Genomic DNA, 18,617 nt, shown 5'->3' with positions numbered 1-18,617 from the left:
ACAAAACAGACGGCTGTTTTGGTAACTGGTTACAGTTACACTGATAGTTATGGCTACATTGTAATGGATTAGCTAGCTAAAATATGAGTGTATTACAAAACATTCTCATACCTCCTTCTCAGTACATGCTTTATTCTTTTTAACGGACCAGCGGTTTAATATAGTTGGCTGGGCAGCGGTTCTCTTCATTTTTGGTGCTACCCGCGCTGTCTCATTCAAACAGTACAGCTCCACTCGCGTTGTTTTGGTGAAAGAGCGAGGCGCGTTGGTTGGGCGTTACCAATCGGTTCAATGGAGGGGGAGAATATTTTTGTCTAATTTATTATGACAAACTCATATTTGAATACAAACAAAATTATTGTTACAAAATAAATGAATTCTACATATTTTTCATTTGATCTGCTGTGATTTTCATGTTGAAATATTGGGGGGGTTGTAACTGAAGCATTTGAATATTGGGGGGGTGACCTCCCCCCCACAAACTACGCCCCTGCTCACGCATGATGCAGTGCTCTAAAAACAAGGTGCTCAAGTAAAAAGAAGTTCAACTTTTAAAAAACATGTCTCTAGACCTTGCATTTTTTTCATTCCACTGACCTGCATCTTGTGCATCTAAACAGCAAAACCATGTTCTGTGTGAATCGGCCCTAAAAAGCACATCTCTAGACCTTGGGAATTTTAACTTATTTTAAATTGAGCGGTGTTTTATAACACTTTGTCATGTGCGAAATGCTGCAAAAGACATGAACACAACGGTCAAACACGTCCATCTAGATTCTAGTGAATGTCTAGTGCAGCAATGGAAGAGTAGAGTACTGGAACACAAAAATGCTTTCTTTGCGTGAACAGGCCCTCAGGATGTAACAAGCAGTTGTTCAGCAAAAGTGAACAACGCTTGCCTCATTAAATATTCATGAGCTTTGCACAGAAACTTTCATGTTTTCATGCAGTTTGTTTCTTTGTCATGTCAAACAGTGACAAAAATGCTGTAATTTAAAAGAAGTGATATTCTTACTGCTATGTCCCAAAAGACTACTCTAGACAAGCTGGATGGCACAGACAAGAATATATCTGATGCAATACAAGTGGATGTTTAAGTAGACCACTTGCTGTGTTCGTCCAATCAACGATACAATGAAAATATGCAAACAAGACTGCAAACCCGGGGTTTATATGAATGTACGGTTTGATATGTCAATAGCCATAATTCATAACCCAGGAAAAAATTTAAACACTGTGAAACATGTTGTGGGGGGGTGGAATTGCCCAGGAATCTGTTAAAGGGTTAGTTCACCCAAAAATGAAAATTCTGTCATTAATTACTCACCCTCATGTCATTCCACACCCGTAAGACCTTCATCTTCAGAACACAAATTAAGATATTTTTTATAAATATCTTATAGATATTTTATAGATATTATAAATAATTTTCAACAATATCTAATCATGGGCGATTTCAAAACACTGCTTCATAATGCTTCGAAGTGTTATGAATCTTTTGTTTCGAATCAGTGGTTCGGAACTAGTATCAAACTGCCAAAGTCACGTGATTTCAGTAAAAGAGGCTTTGTTACTTCATAAGAGTTTCGAAATTTCAATGGTTCACCACTGGGGGGCGTGACTTTGGCAGTTTGATAAACGCTCCGAACCACTGATTCGAAACAGAAGATTCGTAAAGCTTCGAAACTTCATGAAGCAGTGTTTTGAAATCAACATCACTAGATATTGTTGAATAAAGTTTTTTTTTTTTGGCACACAAAAAGTATTTTCATCGCTTCATAACATTAAGGTTGAACCACTGTAGTCACATGAACTGAAGTCTTTAGTAGCTTTTTGGGCGTCTGCATTTTTAATTATCTTGCTGTCAATGGAGGCCTCACTGAGCCCTCCGATTTTATCAAAAAGATCTTAATTTGTGTTCTGAAGATGAACGAAGGTCTTAAGGGTGTGGAACGACATGAGGGTGAGTAATTAATGACAGAATTTTCATTTTTGGGTGAACTAACCCTTTAACCCAATTTAAAATGCACAAATCCCTTAAGATTTTAACAGGGTTTAGACTTTATGTAAGAAAATAAATGTTATTGATGGTTTTGAGTGCTAGAAGCACACTGAGTTTAAGGAAACTTTTGCTCTTTTGTGCTGCAGAATGGCCTTTATGAGCAGAATCAGACCTTTTATCTCAATGGACTTTCTAAAGCTGCAGCTAAGTGAAAGCGTTTTAATATGATTTGGATTGGTTTAAAACTACAGGGGGGCTCTAGAGAAGGACAGAGGGGGTTCATTTAGCCTTTTGAGAGGTTTTGTTTACAGGTCCTGTTTAACAGATGTTGGAGTGAAGAGCAGAATGCTCTCCCTTTCTTTAATTACTTATCAATAGTGGAAATTTGTATTGACAAGCGCCTGTCAAGAGGAGAGCTTTGTAGTTGTCAGTTATCTGAGAGAGAGCCGCTTAACCAAGAGGCCCCTCAGACACTCGCTGGATCGATCCCAGTGCAGCACAATTGGCTCTCAGGGCAGGACAAGAGTGTGTGACGGGGGCCTCAGAAGAAGTGCTGTGGGACTAAAGACTTCTTCAGAGGGGGAAATCGATGTGGCTAGCTTGGCCTCTGACCCAGCGCAGTGAGGGTCCAGAAGCGTGAGGTCAGTGGCACAGTTTAAGCTCCAGTAAGAGGCACCCAGTGTTTTTTGCAAACACAAAAGCTATCGAACTCAAAAAAAAAAAAAAGCACTGCAGGAGTAAAACATGCACCACATGTTTACCCTAATAATGGACTGATCCTCACTTATCAACTGTTTATGTACTAGTTAACTCATGAACTTTTGTTGAAATGCCATAAAAATCATGTATGAATGAGCTTTAAATAAATTCCAATCTATGAATTCCTGAAATGTAGCAATGTTTTAGTAATTTTTTATTTTGTTTGGACAATATAGTGTTTGGTGCAGAAATATACATTACATTATATATATATATTACAATTTTTGTGTGGGCCAACCCGTAGCCTATAACACAAAAGACTACATAGGAAAAATGTTTAAATCAAAATGTATCAATATATCTATCTATATATCATCTTATTTTCAAACTTTTACTTGAAAAATAATCACTTATATAGTGACTAATTGGAAAATTGGAAAATCAAATCATCCCCTTGGAATTATAAGGTTCTATCAGACATTTTTGTTGAAATTGAGTTATTCACATATTCTTATTCGGTGACAAATTATTTACATTATGTGATGCTTTATAGTGTATACATTTTGGGACTTTTTATTTAGAAAAGGTTCTGTCTACAGAGATGAATGGAATGCAAAAACTTTGAAGCTCAATATCTCAAAACTGCTCAGAATGCAGATAGAACCTTATAATTCCAAGGGGATGAAATGCCAATTTTGCAAAACAATAAAACTAATATGCTAAAAAAGTTATGGCCAAACTCACAAAAGATTGGTATCTCTAAAAAGGATGTTCACATTAAAATGTAGTCACAGAGAAATATCATTAATAATAAAAACAATGTCCAAGAACAACAAATAAAAATGTATCTAGAATAAATTACGTTTACAAACTATTTTATTTTAATTTTAAGATATATAATCCAAACAGCTCAACACCACAAGACAAACAGCCATGTTGCATGCAAATTCAAAGACTAAAATAGCAGTTTAACAAGTAGATAGTGATCTTTCAGCACAAATTAAATTGCATATGCAGCCAAATAAAACAAACCCTACAATAACATTTGCAAAAATTTGTTTGAGCCCTTAACTAAACAACCCATAAATAATGACAAAACCTAAAAATCTGCTTTATGCTTTACCAGCATGAACCCAACGAACATAAAAAACAAACCACCCTGTTTTGAAATAAAGTGTTGAGTAATTGAACAGATTAATCTCACATACAAAGCAGAGCAGAGACAAGCATCACTCAAGTGAAAGCTTTTTTGAGTCTCTGTGGACCAAAATTTAAACAAAAACTCTTAAACCATGGCATGAGGGAATAATTGGAGGATCAAGTGCCTAATTAGGTGACAAGATTGTACAATAAGCCAATGACCTATGATATGCAATTAGCATAAACCATTCTTCCAGGTTGGAGGTTGTTACTGGTTTACCCATCTTGCTTAGTGTTGCTCACAAAATGCACAAATTTATAAACTGATCTCATTATATAAAAATTGATGAATGTTATTGTATACTAAATATCAAACCAAGTGGTAAAAGCACTACAGTTTGCCCATGAGTGTCCCAACTCTCTCGGGTGACTCCCAGCAGTCAAAGGTGATCAGAAGAGCTACTGATCGAACTTGATAATGAAGAAGACTTTAAGCTGTTTCACTGCACATGCTCAAATCTTTAAATCACTCAGTAAACACAGTGAGAGCCACCCCCCTTCCTGGCCACCCGGACATTGTGGGAGATATTGATCCTGCCGTAGTTTTTAATACCTGGGGTCCGGGACTGTGACATGAGATGGCTGGGGCCCAGGGTAAACACATGGGCCTGGGGTTAGCGGGATACAATAGACCTCCTCTCTATGCCTCCACAGGCTCTTTGTGTCATTTTGTTGTCCGAGAAAACAGCTGCTGAAGAAAGAGTCCTTAGCCAGGCACCTGCTGGAAAAGGTCTCATATATAGACATACAAATAACTGGAGGAAGATGGTGAAGTGGAACAGACAGGTTAGGATAAAGGGTTAGAGAATATTCTCAGTCAAAAGCTTGACATTTGCGTGTGTTTATAAATTCACTTGGACACACACTTCTCACAGACTGTCCACTGAACATTGAATATATAATAATGTTCAAAAGTTTGGGGTCGGTAAGATTTTTTTATGTTTATGAAAGAAGTCTCTTGTGTGCACCAAGGATGCATTTATGTGATAAAAATACAATAAAGCAGTAATATTGTGGAATATTACTGCATTCCAAAAAAAAAAAAAAATTCTTATTTCTTATAAATTATTCTGGTGATGAATTTTCAGCATCATTACTTCAGTCCTCAGTGTCACATGATCCTTCAGAAATCATTCTAATATGCTGAAATTGCACTCAAGAACCGTTTCTTATTATTATCATCAATGTTGAAAACAGTTGTGCTGCTTAATGTTTTTATGGATTCTTTGATGAATAGAACGTTCAAAAGAACAGCATTTATTCAAAATAGAACTTTTTTAAAACAACCTAAAAGTCTTTTGAACATTTGATCAATTAAATACATCTTTCCTAAATAAAAGTACCAATTTAAAAAATTCTGCTGACCATAAACTTTTGCATGGTAGTGTATTTGTTAGTGGTAGTATATAAACTCTTTATATTATGTAATATATGAATGCTAAGGTAGGAATAACCATTTTTAAAAAAAATAAAATTTATAGCTTTTAATAGAAAACTAAACAACTACAAAAACAGCTTAGATACAACTTATTTACAGCTCATGGCATTAATGTGAACTCATTTAATAACATTCCAAAACACTGTACAGCCATCTTGATCTTTAGTTTTGACAATTATTGAAAGTTATGCATTTTTATATCTTGATGTGTTTAAAGTGGCCTGCACAAATAACATGACATTTAGTGTGTCACTAAAGTACTTCATTTTATAGATTAAATGACCTAATACAAATTAAACTAACAAGTAAATCAAAATAAACAGTTTATTTTTTTTTATTTTTTCAAATTGTCCCGTCAGCTCATGAATTACGTGAACAAATCACTAACAAATTTGAATGTGTAAATAAATTGTACTAATTTGAGTACAGATAATAATACTGAGTCTGGCTTATAAGACAAATGTCAGGAAAATCTCAGAATTATCTAGTTTTACATATTTGCAGCTACACAGAAAGCGATTTTCAGTGTGTGTGGATTGCTATACATTATTACTAGAGGAAGTGACATCACGTCAGTGCTGAAAAACATGGTTTCAAGTATAATTGTGGATTTAATATACAACTATATACTTCGAGTGCAACACAGACCTTCCAGGAACGACACCTGGAGCCATATCACCTAAAGTGAACATTAAAACACCATCAAAACTGATGATTTGGGAGGGCTAGGGTTCTTTAAAACTTAAAAATACTGCTGGGAAAAAAAAAAAAAAAAAAAAGTTGGGAATACTTTAACTCATCAAAAGGTCAATTACCCGCAGCCCAATCCATGTCCACTTCTTGTGATAATTACAGCCATAACTAGGTCTGTTTTAGCATGGTGTGAATTAGGATTGCTTGTTTGATAGGGCACTAGCTCTAGTTGCTAGGAGCCATGGAGGTCCGGGCTTTGCAATCTGTCACATTATTCCCACAGGTCTCCTCCCCTTTGTGAAAGTCCTTCTCTTTCATTCCCCATAATTCAAACTGCAGCATTTACTCTGACGGAGTTTATCCAACCCATGTGACGCACGGCCCATTATGAAGAGTTTCAGTGACTCTTCCTCTATGACACTCTGTTCTTCGAAGATCATTCCAGGTCATAACATGGTGAGAAAGAACTGGCAGGGTCAGGTCATCTCTTCACCTTGGCATCCTCTTTGATCTTCCAGATCATGAGTTCCATGCAGGCCCGGGCATCCTCACTGGAGTCATGCCCCCCCACTGTAAAGAGACAGGAAACACACATACAGCCCAGAGGGTGTTATTTAGAGCCTTTATATGTGTTGCGTGTTACTATCAAACTAAAAACTTTCTTCACATCTTAGATCAACCAAGAAAACACAAGTGGGTTTGATAACATTATTATTATGAAACATTTCTTAAACAGCTAGATAAAACGGAAGGTGAATCTCATATCCAGGCCAGATTAAAAACAAAACAAAACATGAAAGTATATTTTGCTGATAGAAAATTAAACCCATTTTAAGCACAATTAATAATTCCAAATTCTTAGTCATGTAATGATATTTAATTTCAATGTGTAAAGTATTTATTCATTGTGATAACATGGTAGTACTGAATTTAATTTATGCTCAATAAAAAAAATAAAAATACATTATTATATATAGTGTCTAGCAGGGTTATTATAGTTAACCAAAAATAAAACTATAAAAAAAATCTGTTGCTTGACATAAAATAAATGTTATCTTAATTAAATAAAATACAAAAATGTCAATTATTTTATTTCAGCGATTTCTCATTTTCATTTAGTTTAACTTGATGTACTAAAATAACTAAAACTGAAATAAAAATTAATAAAAACTAAACTTAAAATTAATAAAAATTAAAACAAAATATAAAAACTAATTCAAAATATTAAAAAAACTATAATAGTATCTCAATGATATTAAAATAACACTGGTGACCAGACAGTAATGTACGGAAGAGGATTAGGGCCAAGCAATAATAAAAAACTCATTAAATTATGAGAAAAAAGTTGTTAAATTACGAGACTTTTTTCTCGTAATTTAATGACTTTATTCTCAACATTTTATCTCTTTTTTTTATTATTGCTTGGCCCTAATCCTCTTCCATAGTAACGGGACAATAATAATGACAGTATCACAATGTAAAAAAAAAAAATCATATCGGCCCTTAAAAATAAGCCTAATTTTCTTAATGCATAATACAATTTGACTTTTTTGGGGGGTGAAATATATCCTGTTAATATTTTGGTGGGTTTGACCCAAGAAAGCTGATACTGATGATGCATATTAGTGCAGATTAACATCCTCACCACTGTCCTGTATGATGCGTTTGAGGTAGTCGGCCATAAGGTTGCGCAGGGCACGTTTGTAAGGCAGACCCAGACGGTGAGGAAACACAATAGCGGTGTCCACGACTACACTGTGAATAAGCTAGTAAACAGAGAACAGATAGCACCATTATGTTGATAAATATTCATTAAAAGATAAAAAATGGCACAGTTTTCTATTTTAATATAGTTGTAATTTAATTTATTCCTGTGACGGTAAATCTGAATTTTATCTGAATTACTCCAGTCTTCAGAGTCACGTGATCCTTCAGAAATCATACTAATATGCTGATTTGCTGCTCAAGAAACATTTCTTTTTATTATTAATGATAAAAACTGTTTTTGCTGTTTAATGTTTTTGTGGAAGCCGTGATACAAGTTTAGGATTAGTTAAAAAAAAAAAAAAAAAAAAAAAGGGAAAAAAGGAATAATTACTTTTATTCAGCAAGGACGCATTAAAATGATCAGAAGTGACAGTAAAGACATTTTAACGTTGTAAAAGATTTCTATTTCAAATAAATATTGTTCATTAAAGTTTCTGTTCATCAAAGAATCCTGAAAAAAATGTATCACAGTTTTCACAAAAATATTATAATGAGTATTTCTTTTAAAAACAAAACAATCTCTATTTTCTGACGGTAGTGTGTGTATATAATCATTTAATCATGAAGGTTATATCAAATACCTCATATACTACTGCCTGCTTGGAATATTTAGGTATCCTATAAATACAAATTGCTGTTTGGAGCGGACTTTATATCACAAGCACTCTTAAAATTCCTAAAAATGCTATCTAGGTAGGCAGCACACCAGGATTTGGATCATTATAAAGATAGTACAAATAGTGTTTGTGTGAACCTTAAGCGCAAACAGATCACTCTCAAGACTGTGTCCAATTAGAATGGACTTGGCACTGAACATGCTCAGCAGCACCGCCTGCACATCTCTCAGGGTGATGGTGGTGTTCTCCAGATCATCCTGTGTCACACCTGAAAACCTGGACATAACAGACCCAGGTGTAAATGAAATGAGAAAACTGAAAGGCAAATGAATGGCATAAATCTCTTTTAGACAATTCCTACCGTGTGTTGTAATCCACCACTTTGCTCCCTGGCTTGACAAACGTGTCATACACAACTTTGAGGTCAGAGTTAATGACGGTCACTCTGGTCAGCTCCAAACCTTGCTTTGTGTAGCACTATAAAACAAGATGTAGCATTTAGTCAGATTAAATAAAGGTTTAAAGCTGCTTGTAATATCAGCTTTATAAAAATATACACTTTAGCCCAAAACTGCATCCTGTTTCCTTCATGAGGCTTTTAATTTCCACCTAAAAAAAGTGTGGATGTATTTGAATAACTGTTATTCTCACCATCTCACAGTCCAAGGCGTAGACACCTGCATTTCCATCTACTGGCAACGGTTTGCTAAAAGTTTTCACAAAACCATCCAAGGACTCTTTGCGGCCATCTTGTACATGTTGCTGAAGAAAAATAGAAAAGCAAAAACAGTTATTCTAATCCTTCAGAGACTTTACACATTACTTAACATGCTTTTCAGTATGATACTTACTCTAAACACCTTCTTAAAAGCTTTGCCTGCTTCAACCAGTGGATTCAACTAGCAAAAGCCTTCTAGATGCCTTAAGGTAGTGTGTATGACCTTTTTTTATCTTATGTACCCCAACAAAAATATCTTAATTTAGATTGTAGAAAAGTTTGTTGGAGAAGATGACCCAAGATGAGACCTACTTTACACACTTCACATCCAGGTGAACCAACCGCACCAGAGCAGCAGCTGTAAAGGGTCTCCCAACCTCCTGGAACTGTGCAAGACACACAAAAATGTAAGTGTTAGGTGTGACAAATACACTTAATATGCACTGAAATACATGAAGCAGCTGCACCGCCATTGTAGAATCTCCTCCCACGTCTCATACATACACATACCCACCTCTGTTTCTGCGTAATCTTCCCCAGTGGTGACTGCACTCTTCCTTACGCACACAGCTGCCGTTAGCGTTTATCTTGTACTCTGCACCACATCGACTACAGATTTTGGAAAAAGCTGGGGAATACATACAAGACAATTAATCAAAAACATAATTGCAAATGTTATGGGAAGGGAAGATATTTTCAAATATAATTCAATGTCATTGTCGCGAGAAGCATTTTAAGTCATCCGTGAGGGACTGCCGCTTTACTTTCACTTTGCTTGTTTAATTTGTGATTAAATTTTACGTTGCCCCGTAAGTCCTGCCTTTTTTCCCCCTGAACTATCAACTTCGTTATAGTCATGTCATATAAAACATTTAAAAAGTGATGCATTGTGTACATGAAACCAAAAACTACTGGCTAATGGGGTGATAAAAGTTTGAGTGTAATGCCATCTAGTGGTTTGGTTCTGAGTTATAGGGTGTAATGTGACCAATTAGCATCAAAGAAATGGTCAAAATCCATAAAAATAAAACTTACGGTCATTGCTTTTCTTTTCTGGAAGGTTATGGACAACAGCGTGACCCGACATCTCAGGGTGAGGTCTGGGGTAGCCATGCTCTTGCAGCTGTTCTTCAGTCATTGCATACTTTTTCAGTTTTTTATAGAGAATGGCACCTGAAAACCAGCATAATGCACAAACATCTGTAAATTGATTTGCCTCTGGAAATACCCTATAAATATCATTCAGACTGTACAACGATATGAAAATAATCACCTAGACATGGGTGAGTGAGCTTGGAACTGAAAGTGGTAGAGTGATGTTATTGGTAACTGAAACTAACACTGTTAAAAATATTTTAATTGAAATGAAGCTGATATAAGAAAAACTTAACCTTAGAAAGCCTAAAGTAACTTAGATAATGTAAGTAGTTAAAGTACTAAAATTACACCTGAAATAAAAATAAAACTAAATAGCAATTAAATTGAATAAAAACACTATAATAGTGTATAAATGAAACTTAAATTAAACTGAAGTGGACGTGAGGTACCTTTAAGATCCACATCCTGCTGTTTGCCGGAGCGGTTGATTGTGTAGCTGGTTGTGGCAGCAAGCCGTCCACCAAGTACTTCTTCATGGGATTGAGCCTTTCTATTCACAGATACAGCCGGGGTCTCTGTGAAATTCATAAATAATACTAGATAAATATTATATATTCATATATTTAAATTATAAAAAAATAAATTTGTTTTATAATAGAAATACATTTAACATTTTATTTAAAAATTGTGCTACAAATTATATTATCAGCATAGCAATTTGAGTGCAAAAAAATGTGTCTTCATATACATACAGCACTTAAGATGTATGAACTCCACAAATTTGCTTATTTAATTAGTGTCATTAATACCTAATAATGCAGAATGTTACTTTTTAAAATTTATTTTATATCATAACATTTCTTAGTTTTCATTTACTCAGAATCCTAAAGCGTTTCTTATTTACAGGTATAAATTAGATTTATAAATCCCAGATTTTCAATCTGGTCTCAGACTTTAGGACTCTTTCATGATCAATAACAGTTTAATAACAGATCAATGATCAAGAGGAGACCCAAAAAACAGACAGTAACTACTGTTGTCTTGAGAAAGACACTTAACCCCAGATTTACCTTCTGCCACTGTAGATGAATGTCTACTAAAAATAAAAAAATACAAAAGAAATAACAGTACAACAGGAGTACTGATCTGCGTGTGTGTGTGTTAGACGCACTGAGGGCAGGGGACATAGGTGTGCTCTTGCTGCGGAGCTTCTTCAGCGTGTTCACAGCTACATTCAGATAGATGTTCTTACTGCTGCTCCTGTCATACACCACCTTCTCTTCCTCCAGAGCCTGGGAGCAAAGAAGACATCCACAATATACACATCAAGCATACATAATGGAGTTGACATTAACTTAAATGGAAATATTGGATGTCATACCATCTGAAAGGCTTCCTGTTCAGAGGAACAGAGCTTCAGGCACTCATCAATGAATATGTTAAGGTAACGCTGACGGACATTTGTGGGCACCTTGGCCCCAAATTCAGCAGGAATGACAGGACGCTTCATGGCAGAGCTCTGTGATGAGCAGAAAAGAGAGAGTGTTTATTGGGGGCATGCAGAAACACTGTTATTGGACTGTTGTAGGCGACATTACCTTAAGAGTGGGGGTATGAGCCACTCTCTTCTGCATTGCAGTGGATGTGGTCTTTGACAGGATGCCTGCCGACGTTTGAGCTTTGACTGAAAGCTGATTTACCGCCACCCTGGTGGGTGACAACACCTGACTGCTGGCATTAGCTAATCCTAATAAAAAATAAAAAAAAAACACTCAATGAGAAAGGTGCCTAACACTTAATCCTGCTGTAACTGATTAAATGTAGGACCCCTTTATACCAGGCTTTGAGGAGGGCAGGGAGGCAGTTGGCCGGTGTGCCACCCGTCGTTTTTCTCCAGGGAGCCCCAGTATTGGGTTGGTCGATGCAGACGCAGTCTTTACTGCGGCAGCCAGCTGTGCTGCCTGCTGCTGGGCCTTCTGCATGCGCTGGTAACAGATCTCCTGCGCCGTCATCCTCCGCTGTGTCATCGGCACAGCGTTCAGCGACGCCTCTGACTGAATGAAGAGAATTATTGATGCAATTATTAAACTGGTCAACTTCAAATTCTGAACACAAGTATGGATTCATCATTTAATAATATACGTTTTGAACCCTATTTAGTTGAACTTGCGTTTCCCCCCCGACTTCTTGATCTAATTTGCATTTTGATGTTATTTAGGCACAGTGTTGGGGAGTAACAATCTAAAAGTAGTGACACTACCTTGCGTACATTTTTTCCATTACAACAACTCAGGTGTTTTCAAAACAGAGAATCTCAATAGAGTAATGACAAGTAAACATGTAAAAGTGTGACAACACGCTATAGCTCATTTTTGGCTCATTATATTAATGTTATTCATTTAAGTTATGGTCTTTTAAGTTTTATTAGTTTTATTAAATTGATCTGTTAAAATATCTCAATGATATTTTTGTGCCAGGTAATTGGGGACATTATAAATGTCTTTACTGTCTCTTTTGATCAGTTTAATGAGTCCTTGCTGAATAAAAGTATTAATTTCTTCTTCTAAAAAAATCTTACTGAGCTTGAATTTGTGAATAGTATGGTATATATATTTACTTCTATTCCGTAATTAATAATCAGTTTAGAAAATGCCACAGATCCTGTCTCGACTTGCTTAGAGTCCATTTACAGCTAATATGCAAATATGAAGAGCAGGAAACCAATAAAAATTCCAACACTTGCCTTTCCTTGAGCTTTAAAATGTGACACCCTCTTCTTCTGACCAGGAAAGAGAGTAGTTAAAGTGCTTTCCGTTTCTTCATCCTCCTCCTCCTCCTGTTCCCTTGAAGGCTAAAAACACACACACATGAAAGTGAAACTGAAACTGTCAGTTGCAACAGAAAACCCAGAAAATTCCACCACAAGCAAAACAACCCCATAATCACATAAAAGCATTTTAGAGTAATTAAAATGATTGAAATGATTATCAGAACTAGAGAAATAAAGAAAAAAAAAAAACCTCCTTGTGGTACCTGCTTAGCTTGTCTCCCTTTGTCTTCCATCTTGACCTCTTTGGATTCATTAAATATGCGCAGACACTCCTCCATAGGGTCCGAGTCATACTCCATCTCATCCTGCAGACAGGAGTAGTCCACTGCTTCATCACCACCACCACCATCATCATTGTCCACTTCAGAATCATCCTCTGACGATGACGCATCTTCAGAGGTTTTCCTCTTATTATTAATGAGGCTTCCCCGTTTAAAAGCAGAAGCAGACTTCCTCACTATCCTCTCGTCTTCCTCATCATCCTCTTCGGCACTCTCAGCACCGAACAAGTCCACGTGGCTCAGATTCCTCTGTTTGGTCTCTCTTGCCTGTTTGTGATCACGGATCGAGCTGCTTTTTTTACTTTTATCTTTAGTGCTACTGCTGTTGGTACTGCCGCTCCCATGGCTACTTTTCTTTTTGTCCTTCTCCTTTGCGCTGCTCTCAACTTTTCCATTCTTTTGGTCTTTGAATTTGGATGGCACCTTATCGTTTTTTATAGGTTTGTCTGTTTTGGGTTTCTTGATGTTGCCACTTCCACTCTCTTTTTCCCTTTGGCTGTGTTCACTCTTTATCTTAACTATCTTCTTGTTCTTTTCATCATTACTCTTTGACTCAGCTCCGTCTTTCCGCACCTTTTCCTTGGACTTACTGCTTCCATCCACAGTCTTACTTTGGTTTTTGTCTTTTTTACTTGAATTTTTTGACGTCTTGTTGACACTTGAACTTTCCAGCCTTTCTTTTGAACTCTTCTTATTGGAGTCTTTCTCCTCTTTTTTTGGCTTATTAGATTTAATATTTTTCAACTGACTCACAGATATCTTTTTATCTATCTTTTTGTTTGTCCTGTCCACATCCTGGGACTCCACATCATCAGATTCGCTATGTGAGAAGCCATCGTCTATTTTAGACACCTGCTTTTTTTGTTGTCCCATCAAACCCGACTCTCGTTCCTGTTTCAAGCCGATATTGATCCCCTTGCGCTGCAGACGGCTTAGGGAGGTTGGCCGATACTCTGTCCCGGAACTTTCCTCATCAGATTCAGAGAAACTTAGAGTGTACTTCGGCACATCTGCCTTAGGTGGCGACGACCTTGGTTTTTTCGCCGTTGGAACATATTCCTCATCTTTCCCTTGTTTTTCAGGGTAAAATCTCTTTCTCCCTTCTCCCTCTGAACACAAAGTTCTCTGTTCTTTAAGAGTCGGCTTAGCCGAATAGTTCGACAGCGGGTCATACTCCATGTCCGTTGTTGGTTTGGAATTATCCAGAGTGTATTTACACTTGACACGGGATGGTGGTGGAGGTAACACCTTTTTAATGCTTTTTTTGGAGACAGCAGTGGGCACATACTCCATTGCGCTGGCGTTGTTAGTGCTGTTCTCTGAGTCCAAAGTGTATTTGCTGGAGCGGGGGGACGGGGTGTATTCACTTGCTTGGCCCATCTGATAGCTCCCAGGATCATAGCCCTGATGGGATGATGCAGAGGGCTTTGGTCTCTTAACAGAGCTCGTGGTGGGCTCATATTCCTGATCTCCAATCCGAGAAAGCTTCTTCTTCTCCCTTTCCATCTCACTGCGAACAGCCTCAATGGCCCGATTGACCAGCTCCAACTCCATGGTGCCCAGGTCCACACCCTGACCCGCCGATGGTGGCTCCCCATTATAATGCTTTTCCGGTCTCACAACCTCTGGACTGAATGGATCATATCCTTGATCTGTAAAGTCACAAGATTAAAATGAAATAAAGTGAGAAATCAACCACAGAATCTTAACACTATATGACACACCCTACACAAACAAACACACATATATACACATAATATAAATCATTTAATTTAAAAAAATAAATGTAAAAAATATAAAATACATATTGCACTAATTTCAAACTAGCTTAACATACTGCAAATTAAATTCCATGCAACAAAAACACATTTCCCAGTTACTTCCTACATTTGAGGGATAAAAGGTTACTGACAGTAAAAGCATTTGTACCAAGCTATAAAAAGTATTTACTATTAATACATAAATTGGACTGCCTGACATAAGTTGAATGCTGTGGTTGTTTTTGTTTCTTTGTTCCACAACAGAAAGCTTCTATCCATTTAAATGTACAAGAACCAAAATAATATCTGAACAAAAGAAAACCTGAGGCCACAAAGACATTTTAATTCACCGTTTGGACTCGCGGAATGCGCTTTAGTCTTTTTGATGTCGTATATCCCAGAGGCGGCTCGTCTTTGTTTGCTGTGTCTGAAGTGACAGTAGGGTCTGCTGCACCCATCTGCACCGGCTTTCCCATTGTTATTCTCACAATAAAACGGGCAGTCAATCCCACGAAAGAACCCCGTAGATCTCAACATTGCGGTTCATAACCACTGTCACTTTATCTGCCTTTTAACTGGTATGTTTTTGACACTACATGCGTGGTTATTTGCATATCCGTATGTTGCCACTTTCTTTCGGACAACAACAGACTTCCTACGACGCCATATTTTATGAGCGACAAACGAACGCGAGGACCCCAGCGAGCGTCGCGTATTTTACGTAATATAGTTGCCCGGATCACCTGCCTGTCGGAATTAAGCGTACTGCATTCGTCTGGTGTTTGGAGTCGAGCAGCTACTACCTCTCGCATGAGTTTGTCTTAAAGCACGTTAAAAGCTGTTTTAGGCTTTATCATTGAGCCTTATTTTTTTTTACGCGAGTGACCTGGTTCTTTGTGATTTAAATGGCGTGGCGTGTGTTACTGAAGGTTTATAGGTGTGGCAGAATTTTAATCCGATTTTATAGGTCAGGTGAGTGTATAGGAATGCATACATTGAGCATTTTATTTATAATAACTGACAACACACAACATAGCTTTATTTTATATGAAAAGTAGTCTGCACTTTATTCTTCCCCACTAGAGCCTCTTCTGTCCGCAACAACCTGGAAAACAATTCAAAATACATCAGTTAACTTTATTTCCAAGTTAAAATTGTGGTTACAAAAAAAGTCATTACACGAAACTGACAACTGCATAGTCCAGGCGCTCTACAAATGACCAATTATAAATACACCATTCAGTTGACATGTATAAAGGTTACAGACATCCGGAGTCCATTGCAAAACGTTGCAAAAAGTCCCAACCTAACCAGCTTAAACAAGAAAGTCTCTAAAACAAATTCAAAACGTAACCAGACAAAGCTGTGGCATCAGTAAGGGACAATAAACCATTTTAGGCTGGTTCAAAGTATTTTCTCAAAAGGTAGTTATTACAATAATTTTTTTTTGAACACTTATTGCACTTTGAAACACATCAAGTATTGACTATATAATCAATCTACATTGATTCTAAATACTTTTTGTTACAAATTAATTTCTGTAAGAGAAACTATACTCACCTTATACAACAAATACACATGTGCAATTGAGTCCAATGACAAAAGCAATTTGTCCAGAATCAATACGGTCCAAAACTACTCCTCATTCAGATACTACCAAACAGATTTTTCCCCAAATGCTAAAGCCTGTTATAATGCTTTTGAGCGGGTGCACGCACCTGAATGCTATCTCAACTCTTAATTAGCAGGACTTCTCAGCCTATTAGAAACAAAGTATAATTAGAATCCATTTGAAATCCTGATTTATCACTGACAAATGACGTACCTTTTTAAAAAACACGCTACATATCATAAGTAACAGGTTAATTACCACTAAACAGTGTCCAGTATCCAATGAGATAGCATTGGTCATTGGTGAACGAAAGTGCTCATCTAACACTAGAGGGAGACATACCATTATTATAGTCTGAAATATGAACCTCTGTTATATCAAGGTGCAAAACACAAGTCTGCATTTTGCTTATTTTTAATAATAGTTATTGCACACACCTGGATGCCATCTCAATCAACAGTTTTCTAATTAGTGTACATGCAGTTTTATTGTCTCTCTAATTTACAGACTTCAATATTTGTAATTACGTATTTGTTATAAATTAATTTTTCAAAATGCAAGGCCATTGAAATGAAAAAAAAAAAGTTAGATTATTTTTTTTTTAAATGGCTGACAACTTAAAATAAATAGTGACGAGTTAGCATCAAAAATGTCTGCTTTCCCCATTATGCATTTGAAGATAAAATCTTGATATTGAAAAAAAATTTATGTGGTATTTGTCAACTACCCATTCTAATACTTTTAAAAAAATATACTATGCATTCTGTCTATATCAATAATGTTAATATATACAAACATAATTATAATGGTGCTTGATCCCACTCTAGTACTTTTATAAATATACTGTGCATTCTATCTATATCAATAATGCTATTATATATAAACATGATTATAGTGGCGCTTGATTTAATCACGCTCACACTTGTGAATCTGAGGATACACAGTAGTGTGATCCAAACAGTTTGTCGACTCACTCCCTCTGCATGTTCATGTTCAACCCACACTTTTACAGTAGGCTGCTAAACCGCTCTGAGATCTCCATGGAAACTGTGGGCTGGCTAACTTTTACAGTGTTTGCATCAGACTTTGTAAAGAAGCAGTCGACCCTGGAAAGTTTAAGTGAAAAAAGCAGCACTTCTCTAGTGATGTTTACTTATGAGGTGATGCATGTGACTCATGCACACTGATAGCCATTATTATGTCAACAGGATCAGTCAGTCCAATTGAACCTTTTCTAAGAGACTGATCTTTATTAGAAGTGTCAATGTTTGCAGTATCAGCATGTGATATGAGTCTCGTGATTCCGTGTGAACACAAGCAGAGGTGGGATTGATAAAGTTCAACGTCACAGAGACACTGAAGAAGACAAAACAAGAACATTGTTCAAAGCATTTTATTGCGTTTTTGTTGGTTTGTTTTGTACAAAACAATACAAAATTCTGCCACAACAGTCATAAATTTAGCTTTGAGTGAACTGCAGTCAGCCACATGGTACAGTAAAGTGCTTCTTTAAATCAATACATATGTTGTCCCAGGTGAGACCCCATGTCAGATTTTCCCCCAATTATTAATTTGGACAGAGTTTGGATTTTGGAAACGGACAAACAGTGCTCTTAATGAGTGTTGTTGACAACACCGCAAAAACAATAGCCTTCAGACTAGAGGGTCACATTAGATTATAAAACAAAAATAATATATATAAAAAAATTGTGCGCCTGAATACTTTTATCTCAATCTTTGCATTGCAGGGAAAAATAAAATAAAATAAAAAAAACTTCATATTACAATACTTTACACTTGTTTATAATGGCAAATATTGGCCTGTGTAAAACAGGAACATTGAATGAGAACTTTCTACATTTCCCCCCTGAAAGAAAAAAAAAAATATATATATATATATTC

At 36.5% G+C, this 18,617-nt stretch overlaps 1 protein-coding gene across 2 annotated transcripts; it reads right to left on the bottom strand.

The window, feature by feature from the left end:
- Positions 1 to 5,364: 5,364 nt before the first annotated feature.
- rexo1 (REX1, RNA exonuclease 1 homolog) lies at positions 5,365 to 15,808 on the bottom strand. Of its 2 annotated transcripts, XM_067393643.1 has the most exons (16): positions 15,454 to 15,808; positions 13,266 to 14,995; positions 12,972 to 13,083; positions 12,070 to 12,282; positions 11,831 to 11,979; positions 11,614 to 11,751; positions 11,404 to 11,524; positions 10,682 to 10,807; positions 10,170 to 10,307; positions 9,649 to 9,762; positions 9,447 to 9,520; positions 9,068 to 9,178; positions 8,778 to 8,893; positions 8,554 to 8,692; positions 7,678 to 7,798; positions 5,365 to 6,602 (listed from the first exon to the last, which is right to left on the bottom strand). In XM_067393643.1, exons 1-16 carry the CDS (start codon positions 15,638 to 15,640, stop codon positions 6,514 to 6,516), a joined length of 3,678 nt encoding a protein of 1,225 aa, XP_067249744.1. In that variant the 5' UTR covers positions 15,641 to 15,808; the 3' UTR covers positions 5,365 to 6,513. The 2 variants fall into 2 exon arrangements, 1 of the variants encoding a protein (XP_067249744.1); XR_010895871.1 differs by lacking the exon at positions 5,365 to 6,602 and having other exon boundaries at positions 8,554 to 8,684.
- Positions 15,809 to 18,617: the final 2,809 nt, after the last annotated feature.

This window comes from Chanodichthys erythropterus, chromosome 9 (assembly GCF_024489055.1).
Source record: "Chanodichthys erythropterus isolate Z2021 chromosome 9, ASM2448905v1, whole genome shotgun sequence".
Taxonomy (NCBI): domain Eukaryota; kingdom Metazoa; phylum Chordata; class Actinopteri; order Cypriniformes; family Xenocyprididae; genus Chanodichthys; species Chanodichthys erythropterus.
The sequence above is the reverse complement of the archived record's forward strand: the minus strand, read 5'-3'. Positions and strand labels throughout refer to the sequence as shown.

Coding starts and splice junctions, on each gene's coding strand:
- rexo1 (XM_067393643.1), bottom strand. CDS start 15,640: ATGTTGAGATCTACGGGGTTCTTTCGTGGGATTGACTGCCCGTTTTAT. Junction 13,084..13,265: donor AAGGGAGACAAGCTAAGCAG/GTACCACAAGGA, acceptor GTGTGTTTTTAG/CCTTCAAGGGAACAGGAGGA. Junction 6,603..7,677: donor ACGCATCATACAGGACAGTG/GTGAGGATGTTA, acceptor GTCTCTTTACAG/TGGGGGGGCATGACTCCAGT.